At 38.8% G+C, this 16,292-nt stretch overlaps 1 protein-coding gene across 2 annotated transcripts in view; it reads right to left on the reverse strand.

The window, feature by feature from the left end:
- The window catches only part of KIF26B (kinesin family member 26B), a 295,598-nt gene that overhangs the window by 93,571 nt on the left and 185,735 nt on the right, over nt 1-16,292 (reverse strand). For both annotated transcript variants that reach the window (XM_021391286.1, XM_021391287.1), the window contains one exon: nt 10,638-10,821. In XM_021391286.1, the coding sequence (XP_021246961.1) occupies nt 10,638-10,821 (184 nt within the window). The remainder of the gene's footprint in view (nt 1-10,637; nt 10,822-16,292) is intronic.

Raw genomic sequence — 16,292 nt, forward strand, 5'->3', positions numbered from 1 at the left:
AGCCTCACAGATATCTAGAGAATGTAATGTAAAAAGCTGCCATTTGTATGAGCATTTTCAATCACCACATAGGAGAAAAAAACATGCACTGTAGAGGAGGACTGACTTAAGCAAGAAGAAGGATAATATTCTTGGTTAAAATGCATGAGAGGTTACCGGGAATATCTTAAGAGAACACCGAACTCTTCCTCATAAAAAAATCGACTAGCTAATAAACAAGTGTAAATCTATAGCTAGTCATTCCCTCAGTCTTTCAGGTAACTTGTTGAGCATACATAGCTCTTCGCAATGCTTTCCCACTGTGCCGAGGGAAGGAAGAGATGAATATATGCATGCAGGCATATATACACACTTATGAATGTTTGCAGATGCATATGTACACACTGTACGTACAGTGTGTATTGCATGTATACATCTCCATCCAAGCATTGCAGATGCTCCCACTCAATTTATCACTTCTGAGTTACACAGAAGACATTTTGAGGGACAGAGACCTTAAAAATCATTCTAACTAATCTCCTCTGATTTTGCAAAACTGGTCAGGTCAATGATTTCAAATTGTGTTTTACCTTCATTATATATAACTGAAATATTTCTTCACATCAAAAAGTGAGAACACTGGAAAGTATTCCATTTTATATCTGGCATTTAATACCTCACTAACCAACTGAAGGTCTTTTTAACTGCTAATCATGTTAGCAACACTGTAGAGGAAAACATCTGCATACATGTGGAAAATGAAATGGCACTTGGTTGTGAAGAATCCATATTCACTAATGTAATGTTTCCAACCCCAAAGCACATTACCTGCCTGTTTGGGAAAGAATCTCCATTCAAGCAATTCACTGTTCTAGTTACAGAGCAATGACCATTTGGGGATTTGAGGGCCAGAGGTTCTTACCCAATTGGTGTGTGCATTGCCACCAGCTTTACAGGTCCATCCTGGCAGAAATAAATTTCTGGAAGTATCTTCCTACTATTTCTCCTGGTATCTTTGTTTCATATGAAAGTTAATGGTTCAGAGCAGAACACAAGATGTTGTGTTCATAATCATGATTCTTTTCACCTTATTTAAGGGAGTAAAATCAGTTATTCTAAGCCAGAAGTCCAAGTCGACTCTGTAATCAACTGAAAAAAACAAAGCAAGCATCCTGTAGGCAAGTCTGCCCATCCTGACAGAGGTAGCATTTCTCTCCATTCATCCACAGGAGGAGTTTATGTGACCAGCCTAGATCAGAAGTGCAGCAATCACTTCACTTAATTTAGCAACATGAATCCCAGCCTAAAGAAGTGCAATAATTGAGGCTCTAAACAGTGAGGAAAAAAGAGAGATAATGACTCAGGAAAGGTTTCTATAAAAAAAGAAAGATAATAATAAAAAAAGGTAAATAAATGTATCCAGAGAGATATTTTCCAAAATTGGTTCGATTCCTAAATGAAGAGGTGAAAAAGAGACAGTGAATTTAAAGAGCTATATCTAATGGTATTTTCAATATTAAAGTAGAGTTCACACTAGACTCTCTCTCACTTGGGCTGGTTATCTATTTAAGTCAACGTCTTACCAGATAAATGAGATAAAACCCAGACTTCTAGGATAATGGAAAGCAGAACAACCTTGCAGCTGAATCAAGAAGGCTCAGCGCAATCATTAGTCCATGATGTTACATCAGTGCTACAGTGGAGCCTCTGCAGTGCCCCCACTGCGAGCTGCTCTTGGACACATGCTGAGAGGAGTCAAACACAAAAGGAAAAGCTGGGACGAGAAGAGCTTTAGGAAATTTTAAGAGGAAAAGAAATGTAATAAGGTCTACAGTTGAGAATTTAGAGTACACTGCTTGGAGTTTGCATAAGATCTCAGAAATCTTACCGCGATCCAGATTTAAGCAATTTGTTCAGCATTTAGGTTCCTTGCTCAGCATTGTCTGAGAAACACCTTTGTAATTTTAAGTTTCTTTCATCTTGACTTTCCTGATTTATATTAACTTCTTCATGGATTTAAACGGTAATTTAATGGGATGAGATTTTTTGGAGGGGGGGAAGGGCAGGGAAGAAGAGGACATTTCAAAAAGCACCACTGAAAGTCTTCAAAATGAAGCCCAAACATATCAACAAGCAGTATAAATGAAATCGAAAAGCAGAGGAAATGAAAATACAATACATCAGAAAAGGATTGAAGAAATCAGTCCTAAAAACAGTGAGTTTTTATTCTAGAAAAATCCCATTAATTTTCACTCCAATTGCATAAACATTAACGTCTAAGAGATTTTAAAGTGTGGCCACTGTGCTATGATACTTTTCAATAGCATGAATACACATTTAAAGCATAGTTAGTATGTGATCAATATTAAAGATTTTTGCAGCTAATGAAGGTTCACAACAACAGAACTGCCAAAACTAACTGAGCCATCTGATGTGTTTCAAAGCTACTAATCAAATTGTGATCATTCGCACCAACAAGTGACTTCAATATAAGAACAAAGTTGCCTAAAAGTCAAGGACTGCTGTGCATAAAATCATATACCCATGACAATGCAGGGGGCACTGTATACATAAAGTCACTCAGGAATGTACAAAACTTAGTGGCACCAGCCTGAATTGATTTAAGCAATCTATTTTTCTTTTGATACTCAATGTTTACACAAAAATTCAGCAAAACAGGCCAAGGCAAACAATACAAAATTAAGTTTTTACAGCTCTTTCCCTGTGTGAAGCATACCACAGAAAGGATTGATTCTTCTAACAAAGAGAGACAAAATATGAGAAAAGCTGTACCCCATTTTGATAATATTTTCTCTTTCAATTCCATCTGGAAACATCCTCTATCTATCTCTTGCGTTCACAAGCTCACCCATAACTACAATTTCTAAACAGACAAAGGAAGCTACCGCAAAAAATAACACTTTTGTATTACTTTTTGAGGCAAAAATAAAAAGAAGTTTACTGAGCAACACTCTTATCCATATTCGTTATCTTTGACAGTTGATGCTCAAATTAGAGTGCTAGTCCTGCTACAATAACATATGGAAATAGAGATGCTTTTTTTCTATAACCAAGAGCTTCATTTAAGGAATGTAAGTTGCTCTAAAGAAAAAAAAAAAATTTGCTTTCTTCCTTGCTCATTTCATCCCCCCAGTGAAAAGGGAAATGTTTATTTTATGGAAGATGAGCAAAGGAACAAAGAAAGAAAAAGATAACAGAATCCAAGCGCAGTACTTGGATTGGTAGAGCATATAACCATACCACCATACAACAGAACTGCTCCACTTGTGAGTGAGACATAAGGACAGCACGTGGATCCTGCCTTCAACTTCCCCACTGCAGATATAAGTATATTCCTTGGTGTCAGTTCCATTCACCTGCCTGCATATGCAGTGCTCTGGGAAACCACTTCCTTCTCTACAGGATCTGCTCCTCACCAATAAACCTTGGCAGTCCTTGCTGCCAGGAATGACAAGTTGTCAGGCCACTTCTCAAGCTTTCAACAGCTTGCAGGTGGGCCAAAATGAACCACTTGTCCTTCGGCTGGCTCATTAATGGGTAGGGCTGAGGCCTAATCTCCCCTCCCAAACAGGGCAGATTATATGGCAGAAATGCAGCCCTGCTTTTCCACGTAGGATTTCTGTCTAGTGTAGGCAGAGGGAGAGGTTTTCCCATAGCAAGCTTGGCTGATGTGTACTACTTGCTTCCCATGAAGCAGCAGCTTCTACACTTTGCAAAGAGAAAGGAAGAGCAATCACTCACTGAATTGTGGAAATGTAACTGGGTAGAAATTTCTTTAAAAGACATCTTTCTTTAAACCTCACAGCCAACCTAAATGCAATCTGACAGACTCCTGTGATGGCACTTGCACAACCACGACTGGCTTTACATTAGAGAAAGACAAAATAATTGCATAAAAAGTATGATTAAGGGAGGTAAACAATTATCGTTTATAGTAATTCTTCCAGGTTATACTAATCTCATCTTTTTCTTACAGCAGCTTGAGGTATTAAAACTCCTCTGAAAAAAAGGACACCTAGCAGAAATCTAATTAAAGTGCATGAAGGCCTCCGCCTGGATCTGATGATACATTTGGAGAGGAAAATCCCAGTTCTGAGCAACTCTGTCTGGATGGCAAAAGGCTATCTGGATTTAATTCCAAGCGGAACTAACTAACTAATTTATACAACAATCATGTTGACAACAATGATGAACACATATGTCTCCTTTAAATGCCTCAAGGGATCATTCTTTTTTCCCCATTTCAGTAACCATGGTAACTTTGGACAAAAACAGCTCCCACCTCAGAAACTGCTTTCTGTAATAAAGGGTTTATCATGTAACAGTTAACTTTTTTTCTTCCTATACACCTGAATGATAAAGCAGAAGGAACCTCTGCTTTGCGAAGGGAAGAGAACTTCTGCTTCTCTCTGAAAAGGCTTCAAGACGGATGGCAGTGAAGTGAGATACAGACATATCTTGCAAGTTGTGCTGGCTTTTTTGCTGACCACAACACAGGTTTTGATAAACATCCATTTAATGTATACAGTAATGTTGCCAAAATAATCCTAACATCTGTATCAGATGGTCAAAATGCAAACTCAGAATAAAAAGAGATGTCTCCTGTATCTTGTGGACTTAGTCAAAACATGCACCAATTCTGCTCCCTTCAAGTCATCTTTGCAATCACATGAGTCAGTGAACTGATACAATGATTGAGCACAGCTATGAAAACATCTTTTGACAAATACTGTTCAAATTATGATTCATACAGGCTATAGCCAATAGAAAAAACTACTCACTATTAACATATGTATTGCACTGTTGTAACTTGGATTAAAGCATGTTAAGGCCAGTGCTGTAATTTCTGCCCTATCTAGAGAAAAGTACAATAATTATTTTAAGGCATTGGCTAGCTGAGAAAAAAGAAGTTTGCAAAGCCAGAGAATTGGCATGTTCTTCTGTTCCTCCAAAGACAGTTCCAAACCTACTCAGAAACCTCAATTGCTTGGGCAGTAGGTCTTTGTTCACCGTTACCTTTGGCACTGACAAAAGAAAGTCACAGAAAGTCAAGTAGAAAAGCAGAAAGAAAAACATGTACAAGAAAAGCTTGGTACTGTAGAATCAAGAAAAGCCCTAAAACTGGGGAAGGAATGTGATATCAAAGTCCTGCCTGAAAGATCATGATGGCTTAAGAGGGAAAACTAACTTAGGTTGCTTCTGTCCATCTGCATGCAAGAATTCGTATCACTTTGTAAAGGAGCTGAATCATATTAAAAATACTTTATCCATTTCTTTTATAATCACTTTCCTTACTTGGAAAAACTGCAAAGCACTGCTTCTTCATTAGCCACTTGGATTAAAAGAATAATAGTGTTAAATGGTCGATACACAATGTAGGAGGATATGACATAAGACCATCTTTTGATTTTTAACATGATACCACTTAATGGAAGATTACATTCTTACAGGCCAAGCACTACAAAAAAAAAATATTTTTAATTGAATCTTCTCTAGTATGTCATTCGTATACATCGGAGAAAGGAGAACGATTCAGGAGTGTCTATCACATCACCAGCTCACCGGCCAGCATTTTGCAGGCATTCCTGGCATTTGGCCACAGACGCTGTTCACCTCCCGCTCGTGGCCGTTCCTAGATAGGCTCCATGCTCAGTCCCTGCCAGAACGCTGGCTCCTGCATCTCTCACTCAGTAGATTATCAAAACAGCGCTGTCTGTGCTACCTCCTACCCTGCCCTACACACTCAGAAAGAGTTCTGCAGAAGTATCTGCAGTGTAACCTATTACTCCCCTTTCAAAGGTTTTAATCATCTCTCTTCTACAGTGCCTACCAAAACTCGACAAGGGGTATCTAATATTAGACTGTTGATAGGTTGAGGACACCACTGTGAAGATGAACAATAATATCTCTTTGTTCTTGCTTCCTGTCTCTCTGTCTGGTCTTCCTCCCCACAGAAACTGTTTTTTTGCAGTTGGCTTTGTTGTTGTTTTTTTTTTCCTGTCTGAATTTATACATTATCTAGCAAAATGGGACTAGGCTCTGTAAATAAGAATCCCATTACTACAGAAAAATAAAAAGTAAACACAAGACTGCGACTTTCAGTCCATTTTGCTAATAGGTTGAAATGGCTTGCCAAAGAGACCTCTGTGATGACTTGCTTCTCCCTAACATCCATTGCAGAGGGGTGATTTTTATGAGCAAACTTCACTATTTTATTTTCTGATTAACAAGCACCAACAAGCAATTCACACAAAATAATAATATGTAAGTGAAGTTAAATTATTCTCTACCTGTAATAGTTCTGTAATAGTATGCACAGGAAAATAATAAATGAAAGAAAGCAGAGAGACCACATCTATTCATCCTAAACTTTGTGCCACCTGAAAACAACCCATTTACTAAGTCTGGCAGCAAATTTTTCATTCGAGCTGTTTTTCACAGGGAATGGGGGATTCAGCAAAACATAACTTCTGACAGAAAGAACATTTCAGGTTTTCATTTTAAAAAATCTGGTTTAGTTTACTTTTTGTTTAACATAACATAGAGGTGGGGAGAAAGAGGGAAGCAGCTTGGGGAGCAAATCCAAGGAAACCTGAGTCATGGAATAATTGGTTTTTCCTGCATGGAAGGCCTGTTTGGTTTTGTTTTTTTTTTTCCCTATTTCTTGGCTCATCGTCAGAATGAACAAAACAGACTTAAGTATGTTCTAGAAAATGAGGGGACTTGGGGAAATGGCATGTACAATCATCCAGGATAGTGGCACTCTATCTAAGTCCAGCAAAAGCAATCTGCCACTCTCCTTTGCACAATAGCTCAGAATTCAATAACTCAAAGGCAGCACAGAGAGTTTGTGGTAGCCTACAGAGCTGGAGTGTCATTCAGCCCAAAAGAAAACACAGCTATCAAGAAAAAACTGTAGGGATAACTGACTGCTTTCCTGGGGATCAGCTCCCTTTGCCAGCAAACACAAAGCCAAAGCAAACGTGTATGTCACAACTCATACAAGCACCACTGCTAATTTATTTGCAGTATAGTCACAAACATTTACTTTAGGGAGAGATTCTGGAAATTATATCCTTTACTACTTCGCTTTGACAGTGCTGTATTTCCACTAGGGTCACGGGTGTATTTAACATTGTAGTAAAATGCCCATTTTCATTATTTCATCCTCCTCCTCCTGCAAAGCTGAATGCTAGCATTCAAATAATATTTCTTCCAAATACCAGGATGGTACAGCATATTTTGCAAGGGCTTTTGTGTGAAAAAGTGTGAACCTACATATACACTAATTTGTGTGTTCATTCCAAAAGAAATGCCTCCTATTTATTTCCATGGAAACTACAACATCTGCAAAGAACACCATAACATTATTTGATTAAGCAAATTCTCAGCTACAAAACATTATTTTTCTACACAGTCACCACCATTAGCTATGCATTTCCACCAGCGATGAACAAGAGCCTGCATACTGTGCCTGTAAAAACCTGCACTAGTGCAGCTGACCCACTGTCACCACTGCTGAAACACACCACCCATCGCCTCTCTGTGCTCACATCCACTGAGCTACAGAAACATTCAGCAAGTGTTGATGAATGTCAGTGGGTACCATTTCTTCCCCATGGAAAAATCTGATAACACACCTTTGCTTCATTCATGCTTCCACATCAGATGCCATTGTGTCAGACTGCCCCTCTGCTGCCATCTGTCACATGGCAACAATGTGTAACAGAATACTGGTCTAAGGTTCAACACCTACTGCTGTACCATCAACATCAGCCCCTGACATCATGGGCCAACATAAAAAAACAGCAAGCATTACTTTCAGAGCAGCCCTTGTATTCTCTTTGTCAGTTTAGACTTTTCAGTTTTATCCGTATCCATACTAACTGAACTGGCTAATTTTGTTGATAGTAAAATCCTCCCACTCAAAAAATAATTGTATGTCTGTACAAGATAGTTGATCCATTCCTAAGAAATTTTGGAATGTTACCTTCATCATTGTCATCAATTTTGCAACAAGATTAGAATCTTTGTAAATGTTATTAATAGAAGATCTATGCTTCAAAGTTCCTGACTTCGTGTCATGCAGCTTCTTGGATATCCACTAACCCTGGCAAACAGAGAGGTCTTAAGCTGAGGCCAAGCCAGTAACATATCACTTCTGTGCTGGGGCTCCCAGCCCTACAGCCAAGACCATGTGTTCCAGGAAGCCAGTCCTGGGGCTCTTTGTATGCTGTCATCCCTGGGGACCTTGGAAACCCAGAGACCTTGGTAAGTGCTAGCCTTCCCACTCTGCTGAACCAGGATTTCCAGTAACAAACTGTCATGCTCGAAATTTCCCAGTCCACTCAAACCCAAAGTGAACCAGTTTTATCACATTGGGACTGTTCGTAACATGCTATTTCAACAGAAATCAGAAAAAAAAAAAGTTACTGAAAATAAATGTTAGCTTTCCCGAACCCAGTTCTTCCCCATGGGTCCACAAATTACAGATTTGTAAACTTAGAGAAAACATTTTATGAAAGGAATTGCTGAGAAAATTAACAGGTTTTTGCATGTTCATATCAAAACATACGCCCAAATTGAACACAACATACATAAAAAACAATAAAAATTTAAAGCAATTAAAAGCAAACAAGCCAAGAATTCCACTGCTTCATCTGAAGTTTTCCCATTGTGAAGTTAAATTACATTGTTATCCAGCAGTTACTCACTCACTGTGTCTCACACCTAACTCTGACATACTAAAATGTAAATTATGCTACATAGATAAACTGATGGGAAACTGATGAAACTGTATGAATTTTAGGTCAGAATTATAGGATGATTCCTAGAAGAAATCAGAGAGGTGAAAAATGGAACAGAACTTAAGAAACTGGACATACTATTGCTAATGAGAATGTTGTGGGGGAAAAAGGAACTTCCTCTATTGTGACTATATGAACTAATCCAATTTGGTTTCCTACTTTGGATAAGGATGTGTTAAAACATTTTTTAAAAACTCTTAGCTATTTCTTATATACTTTGATGGCTCTTTCTTTTGCTGGAATGCAAAATTTCTGTTTTACTTGTACACCTGAAAAGCCTGGACACTGTTCTGGTATATGGTGTTGGTGGAAGAGCAAATTGAGTGTACTGTAAAACTGATTTCTAAGACCTGTTTGCTGGAAATCCAGTGTAAGAGAAGCAAGAGAGGTCCAGGACAAGCTTACAGTGCTTTCAGATTTCCATGTGTACTGGTGTGTAGACCCTTTTCTTGGGAAGGGTGAAAACCAACTGGAAAAGTATCCGTGCTTTTCAACAAGGAAAATTAGTCCCTTGTTTTCCCAAACACATCCTTCATGATTGTTCAATGGAAATTTTAATTGCATTCAGATATTACAAGTCTCAAGCATAGAAATGCAAGAAATCTCAGAGATGTTCTGTTGTAACTATTTTCCATAGCAGGTTCTTACACCAACAGGTCCAAGCTTACTCCTCTTCCCACTGAAATCAGAGTAGCCATCACTACTTTTATCAGATCATGACAAATTTGTACTTTTGTGCAGGCTGGAGGAAAGAAAAGGAGCCTCAGGTAGTGAACCCAGCAGGCTCTTTTCAGATGGGCATAGAGCAGCTACAAAAGTACTACTACTGTTCTATGAAAAAAAAAAAAGAGAACCATGCAATTTCTCAAAGTGAATGTCCAAAATCAGCAACAGAAATGCTGAAGCACATCCTATGCTCAGTACTCCTAGATTATGCATTACAGTTTCTCTTCTAAACAAAAAGATTTGCAACAAACTCATTGTCTCTGCTTTGTATCCAATGAATATGGAAAAGCCATGTACACAGATGCTTGCATAAGAAACTACCTTGATTAAAGCAAGCTGCTGTCCTCAGCAACTATATGCACTCATTCCCAGATGCAATGCGCCAGGCTCTCCATTTGTGACAGGGAATAAAGGCCACTCAGGCAAATTAGAAAGTAATAGCAAAATATATAGCCACCTTCTCCATTGCTTCAACCATTTTCCATCACAAGTATGCACCTAAACAGTATTTTAAGAGGGTGTGATCCTAGAGAATGGAAGGAAGTAACATGATAGAAGGAAAAAAGGAGTAATTCATCATTATTAGCATAGGCTTTGCTCAGGTATGCGACCAAGCCTTGTCCTGACTGTACTGGAAGAAAGCCAGGATACGTGAGTCCGAAGCAAATCACAGTGCATCCAGCCAAGATACCAGCCTGAGCAAGAAGGGGATCAGGAACCCAGAATATGCCACAGCAAGCACCTGCTACACAGTGGAAATGTAGCCACAGAGACTAACCTGCACCACAAACCCTAGCAGAATGGACATCGTCATCACTGGGTAACATAGTGGTTCCAGGGCAGGTGCACTTTGTGTAACCAGGAGCTCAAAATGTATTGCTGCACAATTAGGGCTGCCTGTGTCCAAGACAACTTCAAGCCAATCACAAGTTCACACATTGTAAGTAACGAATGTTGCCAGTCCTTTCTCCATGTGCAGGGACCAACTGCAGTACAGTCATGCAAGAAAGGACATATTCTTCTATTTCCCTTGATGTTTTACCCAAGAAAAGAAATTCTCCTGCCACTGAAAATAAGAGTTTTGAGAGTACTTGTAAGGCCTACCTTGCCCACACCAGGGGTGTCTTTCACTTTGCTGACTGCCCTCAACAAACATGGTGGTGCAGGGGGTGGGGAAGCCTGAAGGATACTGCTGAAGCTGGTGGAGAAGAGAGGAGATTCCGGAATAGATGATGCAGAAGGCCTGTGCTTCTTCTTTTTGGAAGACAGGTTCAATTTCTGAGCGGCTCTGTGTGAAAAATGACAAGAGTAAGATAAAACAATCCAAAACTCATCAACACAATCAGTCAGAATAAATAAAGGTAATTATCAGGTTCCCATCCATGTAGGACCTATCTCAATGTTGACCCCTCTGATTCCAACAATTTTATAATTCTGGTCATATTCTGGTATAATTTGCATTAAGTAGGATCTAAACCAGGCCTCTGTCACTGTCTCATCTGTTTAAACAAGTCAGCCTCCAAGAAAGCTCCAGAACCTCCAATTAAATCAGTGAGCTATATGCCAATTTCTGTTATAAAATCCAGTTCAGTCACCAAGTGGTTGACACAGAACTGTTCATCATTCATAAGTCTCTGACTGGGAAATGAATATCTGTGCAGCATTTGGATATAAGCAGCCATTGTTAATGTTAATTAGTATTAAATGCTCAGGTAGATTTACTGAGGTATAAGAAGACTTGCACAAGCTATTTTAAATTTATAGCAATTCTTAAAATACAGGGCAATCTAAACACTGAACAAACTGTGACCAATGAAAATATTGCTCTTCACAATGTGAGAGGCAATCATACCAACTGCAACTGCATTAACCACTAAGTAGGGAAAACAACAAAGACTGTTTTTAAACTACAGTATTAGATAGGAATACTGAAGTTTGTATCGATTAAAAGTTTGTTTGATTAAGAAGCTAAGATTTTCTGGGACAGAAACGTTCCGTACTTTGTTTTACAAGTGAAACAATTCAACACTCAGCCTTTGTTGCAGCTGTTTTGTTCCAACACACATTCGTTCTGCACTGTCCAGGGATAGTGTTGATATTAATGATGCTGCCCCAGGGTTTCCCTTTTGCAAAATGGACACTTTAAACACTGCAGGTCAACTGGAGCATCACTTCCAAGGAAAGATGGATATAATAATTCACGAGGCTACTTTCATGTTCTTTGCTTTGGCAGACAAATTGTGACTCGAGACAGGTATAAAAGAAGTCTGTATTGATAGTAGCTCTCCTTACCTTGCTGAAGTGTGACACTCAAGACCAGTAACTCAAAATCCTACTAGGTTTTAAGAAACTTTTACTCCATTACGCTGGTATCATTATATGTTTCCCAACTCTGAACTTCCAAAACTGATTATTTTGTCTCAACGAGTTCGGGAAAAAAGACTGAATATATATATATGTTTTTTCATTCCAGTACGTAAGTACCTTGTATCTGTATCAGATGTCTCAAACACATGAACAAATTACTGCTGGGCATGAAGCTGCCATATGTCAGCTGATCACGTGTGCACTGCATGCATTCCCAGTGTGTTTTCTTTTAGCCTATGGCAAATGCAAAGCAGTTCCAGATAGATTAGGTTTAATAAAAGAAGGGGATTTCAATTGACTTGACATAGAATTACAACTCAGAAGTTTCTGTATTATCTCCTTGTCTTTGTCCTTGTCCCTTGCTTCTTTCTTAGAGACTGCAATTCATATCCTGGTCCTCTCTTTTAAGATTGTCTGGGTTTTTTTGTTGTGTTTTTTTTTTAGGAAGTGTAATCAGAATGAGTAGGTCAAAACCAAAGGAAACAAAGACAACACATTTTTTCCCCTTCCTAGTAACATTTAGATGATTGCAAAGAGTTCAGTGATTGCAGCTTCCACACACTTTATAAAGCTGTCCATGCTGAATCAAGATCTTCTGTCTTAGCTCCAGTATAACATTTAAAGCAAAATCTTTTACTACATGCAACAACATGAACATACAAATATTGAACGCAATGAAAAATTTACTATGTTTTTTACACAGGCAAGCTCAGTAATCCAGGTGCAAATAAAGGCTTTACCCACTCTGGTCTCGCTGACTCGCCTCAGGTGAATACGTATTTCCTAGAAACATTTTGTAAGTTGACTGAGCCATTACCTCTCTCATCACTAAATGCTTCTGCAACATTATGCTGTTCCTTTTACAAAGCTGATAGTTTAATACAAGCTACTTATTGAACCAATCAAGCCCACAGGTGGCATTTTTCTTAAATAAAAGACACTGGCCTTTTCAAAACCTTGAAGCTATACTCTAGTTTGACAGCTACAACCTTTGAGATTGCATTCAAAATAGATGAACCTGCATTTTACTTCATATTTTTGGTCTGCAACTCATGAAATGTACAAAAAAGCAATGAACTATATCTCACAACTTTGTAGGGTTTTCCATTTTTCCCCAAGGAGAGAAAAAAATCAATGAATGGACAGCAAGAAAATCATTTACGAGCCATATTAGACTTTACTGAATTTTGAAAGAGATCAAAAAGGCAATAAGCCTCAGGTAATTCCCAGAGCATTTAACTGGGGAGGGAAGTATATTTTAACCAGATGTAGACTGCAAAGCGGCACAAACTTACACACTGTGGCTTTCTTGTGAGCATATTTGCATGAATAAAATCATTCAGCTTGGGTGGCTAGCATGCAGTCGGACACACAAGCTGCAGCTCATTTGGCCATGTGATCTAGCATAGGTTAGAAATCGTCACATTCTTTTCTTCCAGGCAAGTCAGGGACCCGACTCTTCCACACAGACTCTCTGGGCCACCAGACCACTCTGGCAAAGCACCAGGCTGGACCCCGGGAGACCCAATATTGCTGCAGCTCACTGCCAGCCCAGCCTAGCTAGCAGCTGTTCATACTCTGCTCATTGTACAGGAGCCAGCTAATTTGTTTTCATTTAGTATCTAGTATAATAGGACTATGATTTCTGCTTGAGACTATGCATACTGCTGCAGTAATGGCGATGATGGCAGCCCGGTTTCATGTGCTGGCGATAAGCTGGTTATGCTCGGAGTTACTACATCTCACTTGAGCCAAGAAGTATCAGCTGTGAACTACACAGGGGTGCACAGTGGGCTCCTGCATGATGCAGGCTGATACATCGCTGCGTGAGGTACAACAGGGACAGGAACAGTGCCCACAGAAGCACACAAGAAACTTGATCCAAATTAAACTTCTTAAGTGGGTAATTTAAACAGTATTGAGCCACTGGATGGACACACTCATTCACAATAGAAGTGCCTTTAATGTATTTAACTGAGTTAACTTCCAAACAAAGTCTACTTTAAAGCACTTTAGCTTCACTGAAGGATTCACACCTTCAGTTAATTTGTATTGTTTTTCCTGAAAGTCTCTGCATAAAAAAGCAGATGAAGACTTTTTGAAAGCTCAGAAGATTTGCGGCAGAGAAAATAATCACAAGATCAAGATTTGAGACTGCAGGAGGATGTTAGAAAGCTGATTAAAGTTCACTCCAAATAAAACTGATGGATTGCTGGCAGGTAAGGGGAAGTGATTTGAATGTCCAGTTGGTCCATTGAAAAGACCGAGTTTATTTCTCAAAGGAACATTCTTTGCTTTTTTTCTTGTAAAATACAAGTTTAATAGGGTATATCTTGAGGCAGTTAAAATTCATTGCACCTCCTACCTATGTTGTCATGGTTTTGTGATTTTTGGTTATTGGTATTCCACATCATAACATCATGTAGTGAATGTACCTGGTTCTCAGAAGAGAAGGACTACTACATTTCCCAGGGTACTTTTTTCCTCTGTTACCATTTTCCGGACAGAGGGAAAAGATAAAAGCTTGCAGTATAAAAACTTGCAGATCATGAGACCTCGTCCCTTTTTCCGCCATCTCTTGTCTTGGCAGCACCTCGCTCTCCAGCCGTCTTATCGTCAGTAGTAGAGTAAGGCCTACCTTGATTTTGGGACATTCTCTCTCTCTGTATTGGATTTATCAGCTTAAATCGTAATTATATTGTATTATAGTGTGTTGTTTTGCATTCCGATATCTTATTTACTAAATTAGTTTGTTTCTCCTCAGATTGTTGCCGCTGTTCTTTTCTCTCAGGGCCATATCCTTACCCTTTTTTCCCTTTTCCCTTTTCCCAGGGTGTGGGCCCGTGGGTCCCCCGTCCCCTTCGTCATGGAACCAGGCTGAACGCCCGTAAACTGTTGACACTATGTAGAAATGGGGACATACTTTTTCTCTCAAAATTCCATGGGGAGGTTGGGATTGTCAGACACATTCACTGTAGAACTAACTCCCTTAGGAGTTCAAGATTGATGAAAACTTTCTGAAAGCTGAAGATCATCTGTGGTATCTGTAGAAGAAATGGAAGTACTCTAGACAAGTTTCCAAAGAGCACAACTTTGCCCCTAAACTCTCAGTTACCTTTCAGCAGGTCTAGAGAGATGAATTAATACAAATTGATTAAATAATCCATTTTTAACATAGAAGAAAGGCACTGCTATGGGTGACTCAAGCATCTAAGAAAATTATTCATTTTACTTGTAGTAATAAATGAATGAACCGTGAAGATGATGAAACTCTTCAGACAAAATAAAAGGCATTGTGGAAAACTGTAAATACCTTGTTTGGAAAGGTAACTGGGTAATTCTTATAGTACAACATTTACAAGGAAACATGGTGGAAGTAACAGTTTGAACATTCATGGTATCTAAATTAACTTTGGCTGCTCACAAAAAGCAGTCTCAGAAACTGAGGACAACTCCATATACCAACTTTTTGGGAAGCAATAGCCATGGGAGAAAAAAACAACAACAAAAACCTCTGTTATGCTGCTTAAAGAAAAGAAAGCCTCCCTGCAATGTATAATGCTCACATACATTCAACTTGAAAAGAGTAGTGCAGGCATAAGTGCATGTAAGGTCATGAACTTTGTGGGATTTGGCTATGACAGCTCATGGCATATTTGTTTCCTCTCATTTAAGTAAGAAAGCGGGTATTGCTAATAAAATTCAAGGGACACCTATTTAAGTTTTCAATTACATATCATCCAAGGCAAAATTAAAACTCTGAGACTCGCTGTGAAAGTAGAGGTCAGTAAGGCCAACAGATTTTTTAGGTGTCTAATCTCCTCTGAATCTATGTGAATAATTAAAATATTATTCACATTTGTGTCAGCAGAGATCATCACAGACGAGTAAAACTGACTCTCATACTTCAGTACATGACAAACTCTTTACCACTGACATGTGAAATTTCCTTAGGTGCACATCTCTGTATAATTATTCATTAGTGGAGTTTTATATTACGCTACGTTGCATCCAGTCTTTATTACTCTTGGAAACAGAATTCCAGCTCACAGAGTCCAGTGAGCTGGTGTATCACTTTCTGTGACAAAATAAAAATTGAAATTATGTTCACTTTCAAATTTTATTTTCCAGAGAGTAAATGGCATTTAAGTGAGGGAGGCTAAGTAATCACATACTAGCTAACTTTAATTTCAACAGGTACATTAATCTGTTTCTCTTCTTTGTTTGGAGGCATACATTTCACTTCGTAAGAATACCCTCTGCTACACGCAGTTCTGAAGGAGCAAGACATGAACTTCATATGTGGAAGGATGGCTTACCTCAAGATGATCTGGTTTTATAAGCTCAAAGGAGATTAATGGCCTGCTCTAGTAATTAAAACCCTACCTTTAA

This window comes from Numida meleagris, chromosome 3 (assembly GCF_002078875.1).
Source record: "Numida meleagris isolate 19003 breed g44 Domestic line chromosome 3, NumMel1.0, whole genome shotgun sequence".
Lineage (NCBI taxonomy): Eukaryota > Metazoa > Chordata > Aves > Galliformes > Numididae > Numida > Numida meleagris.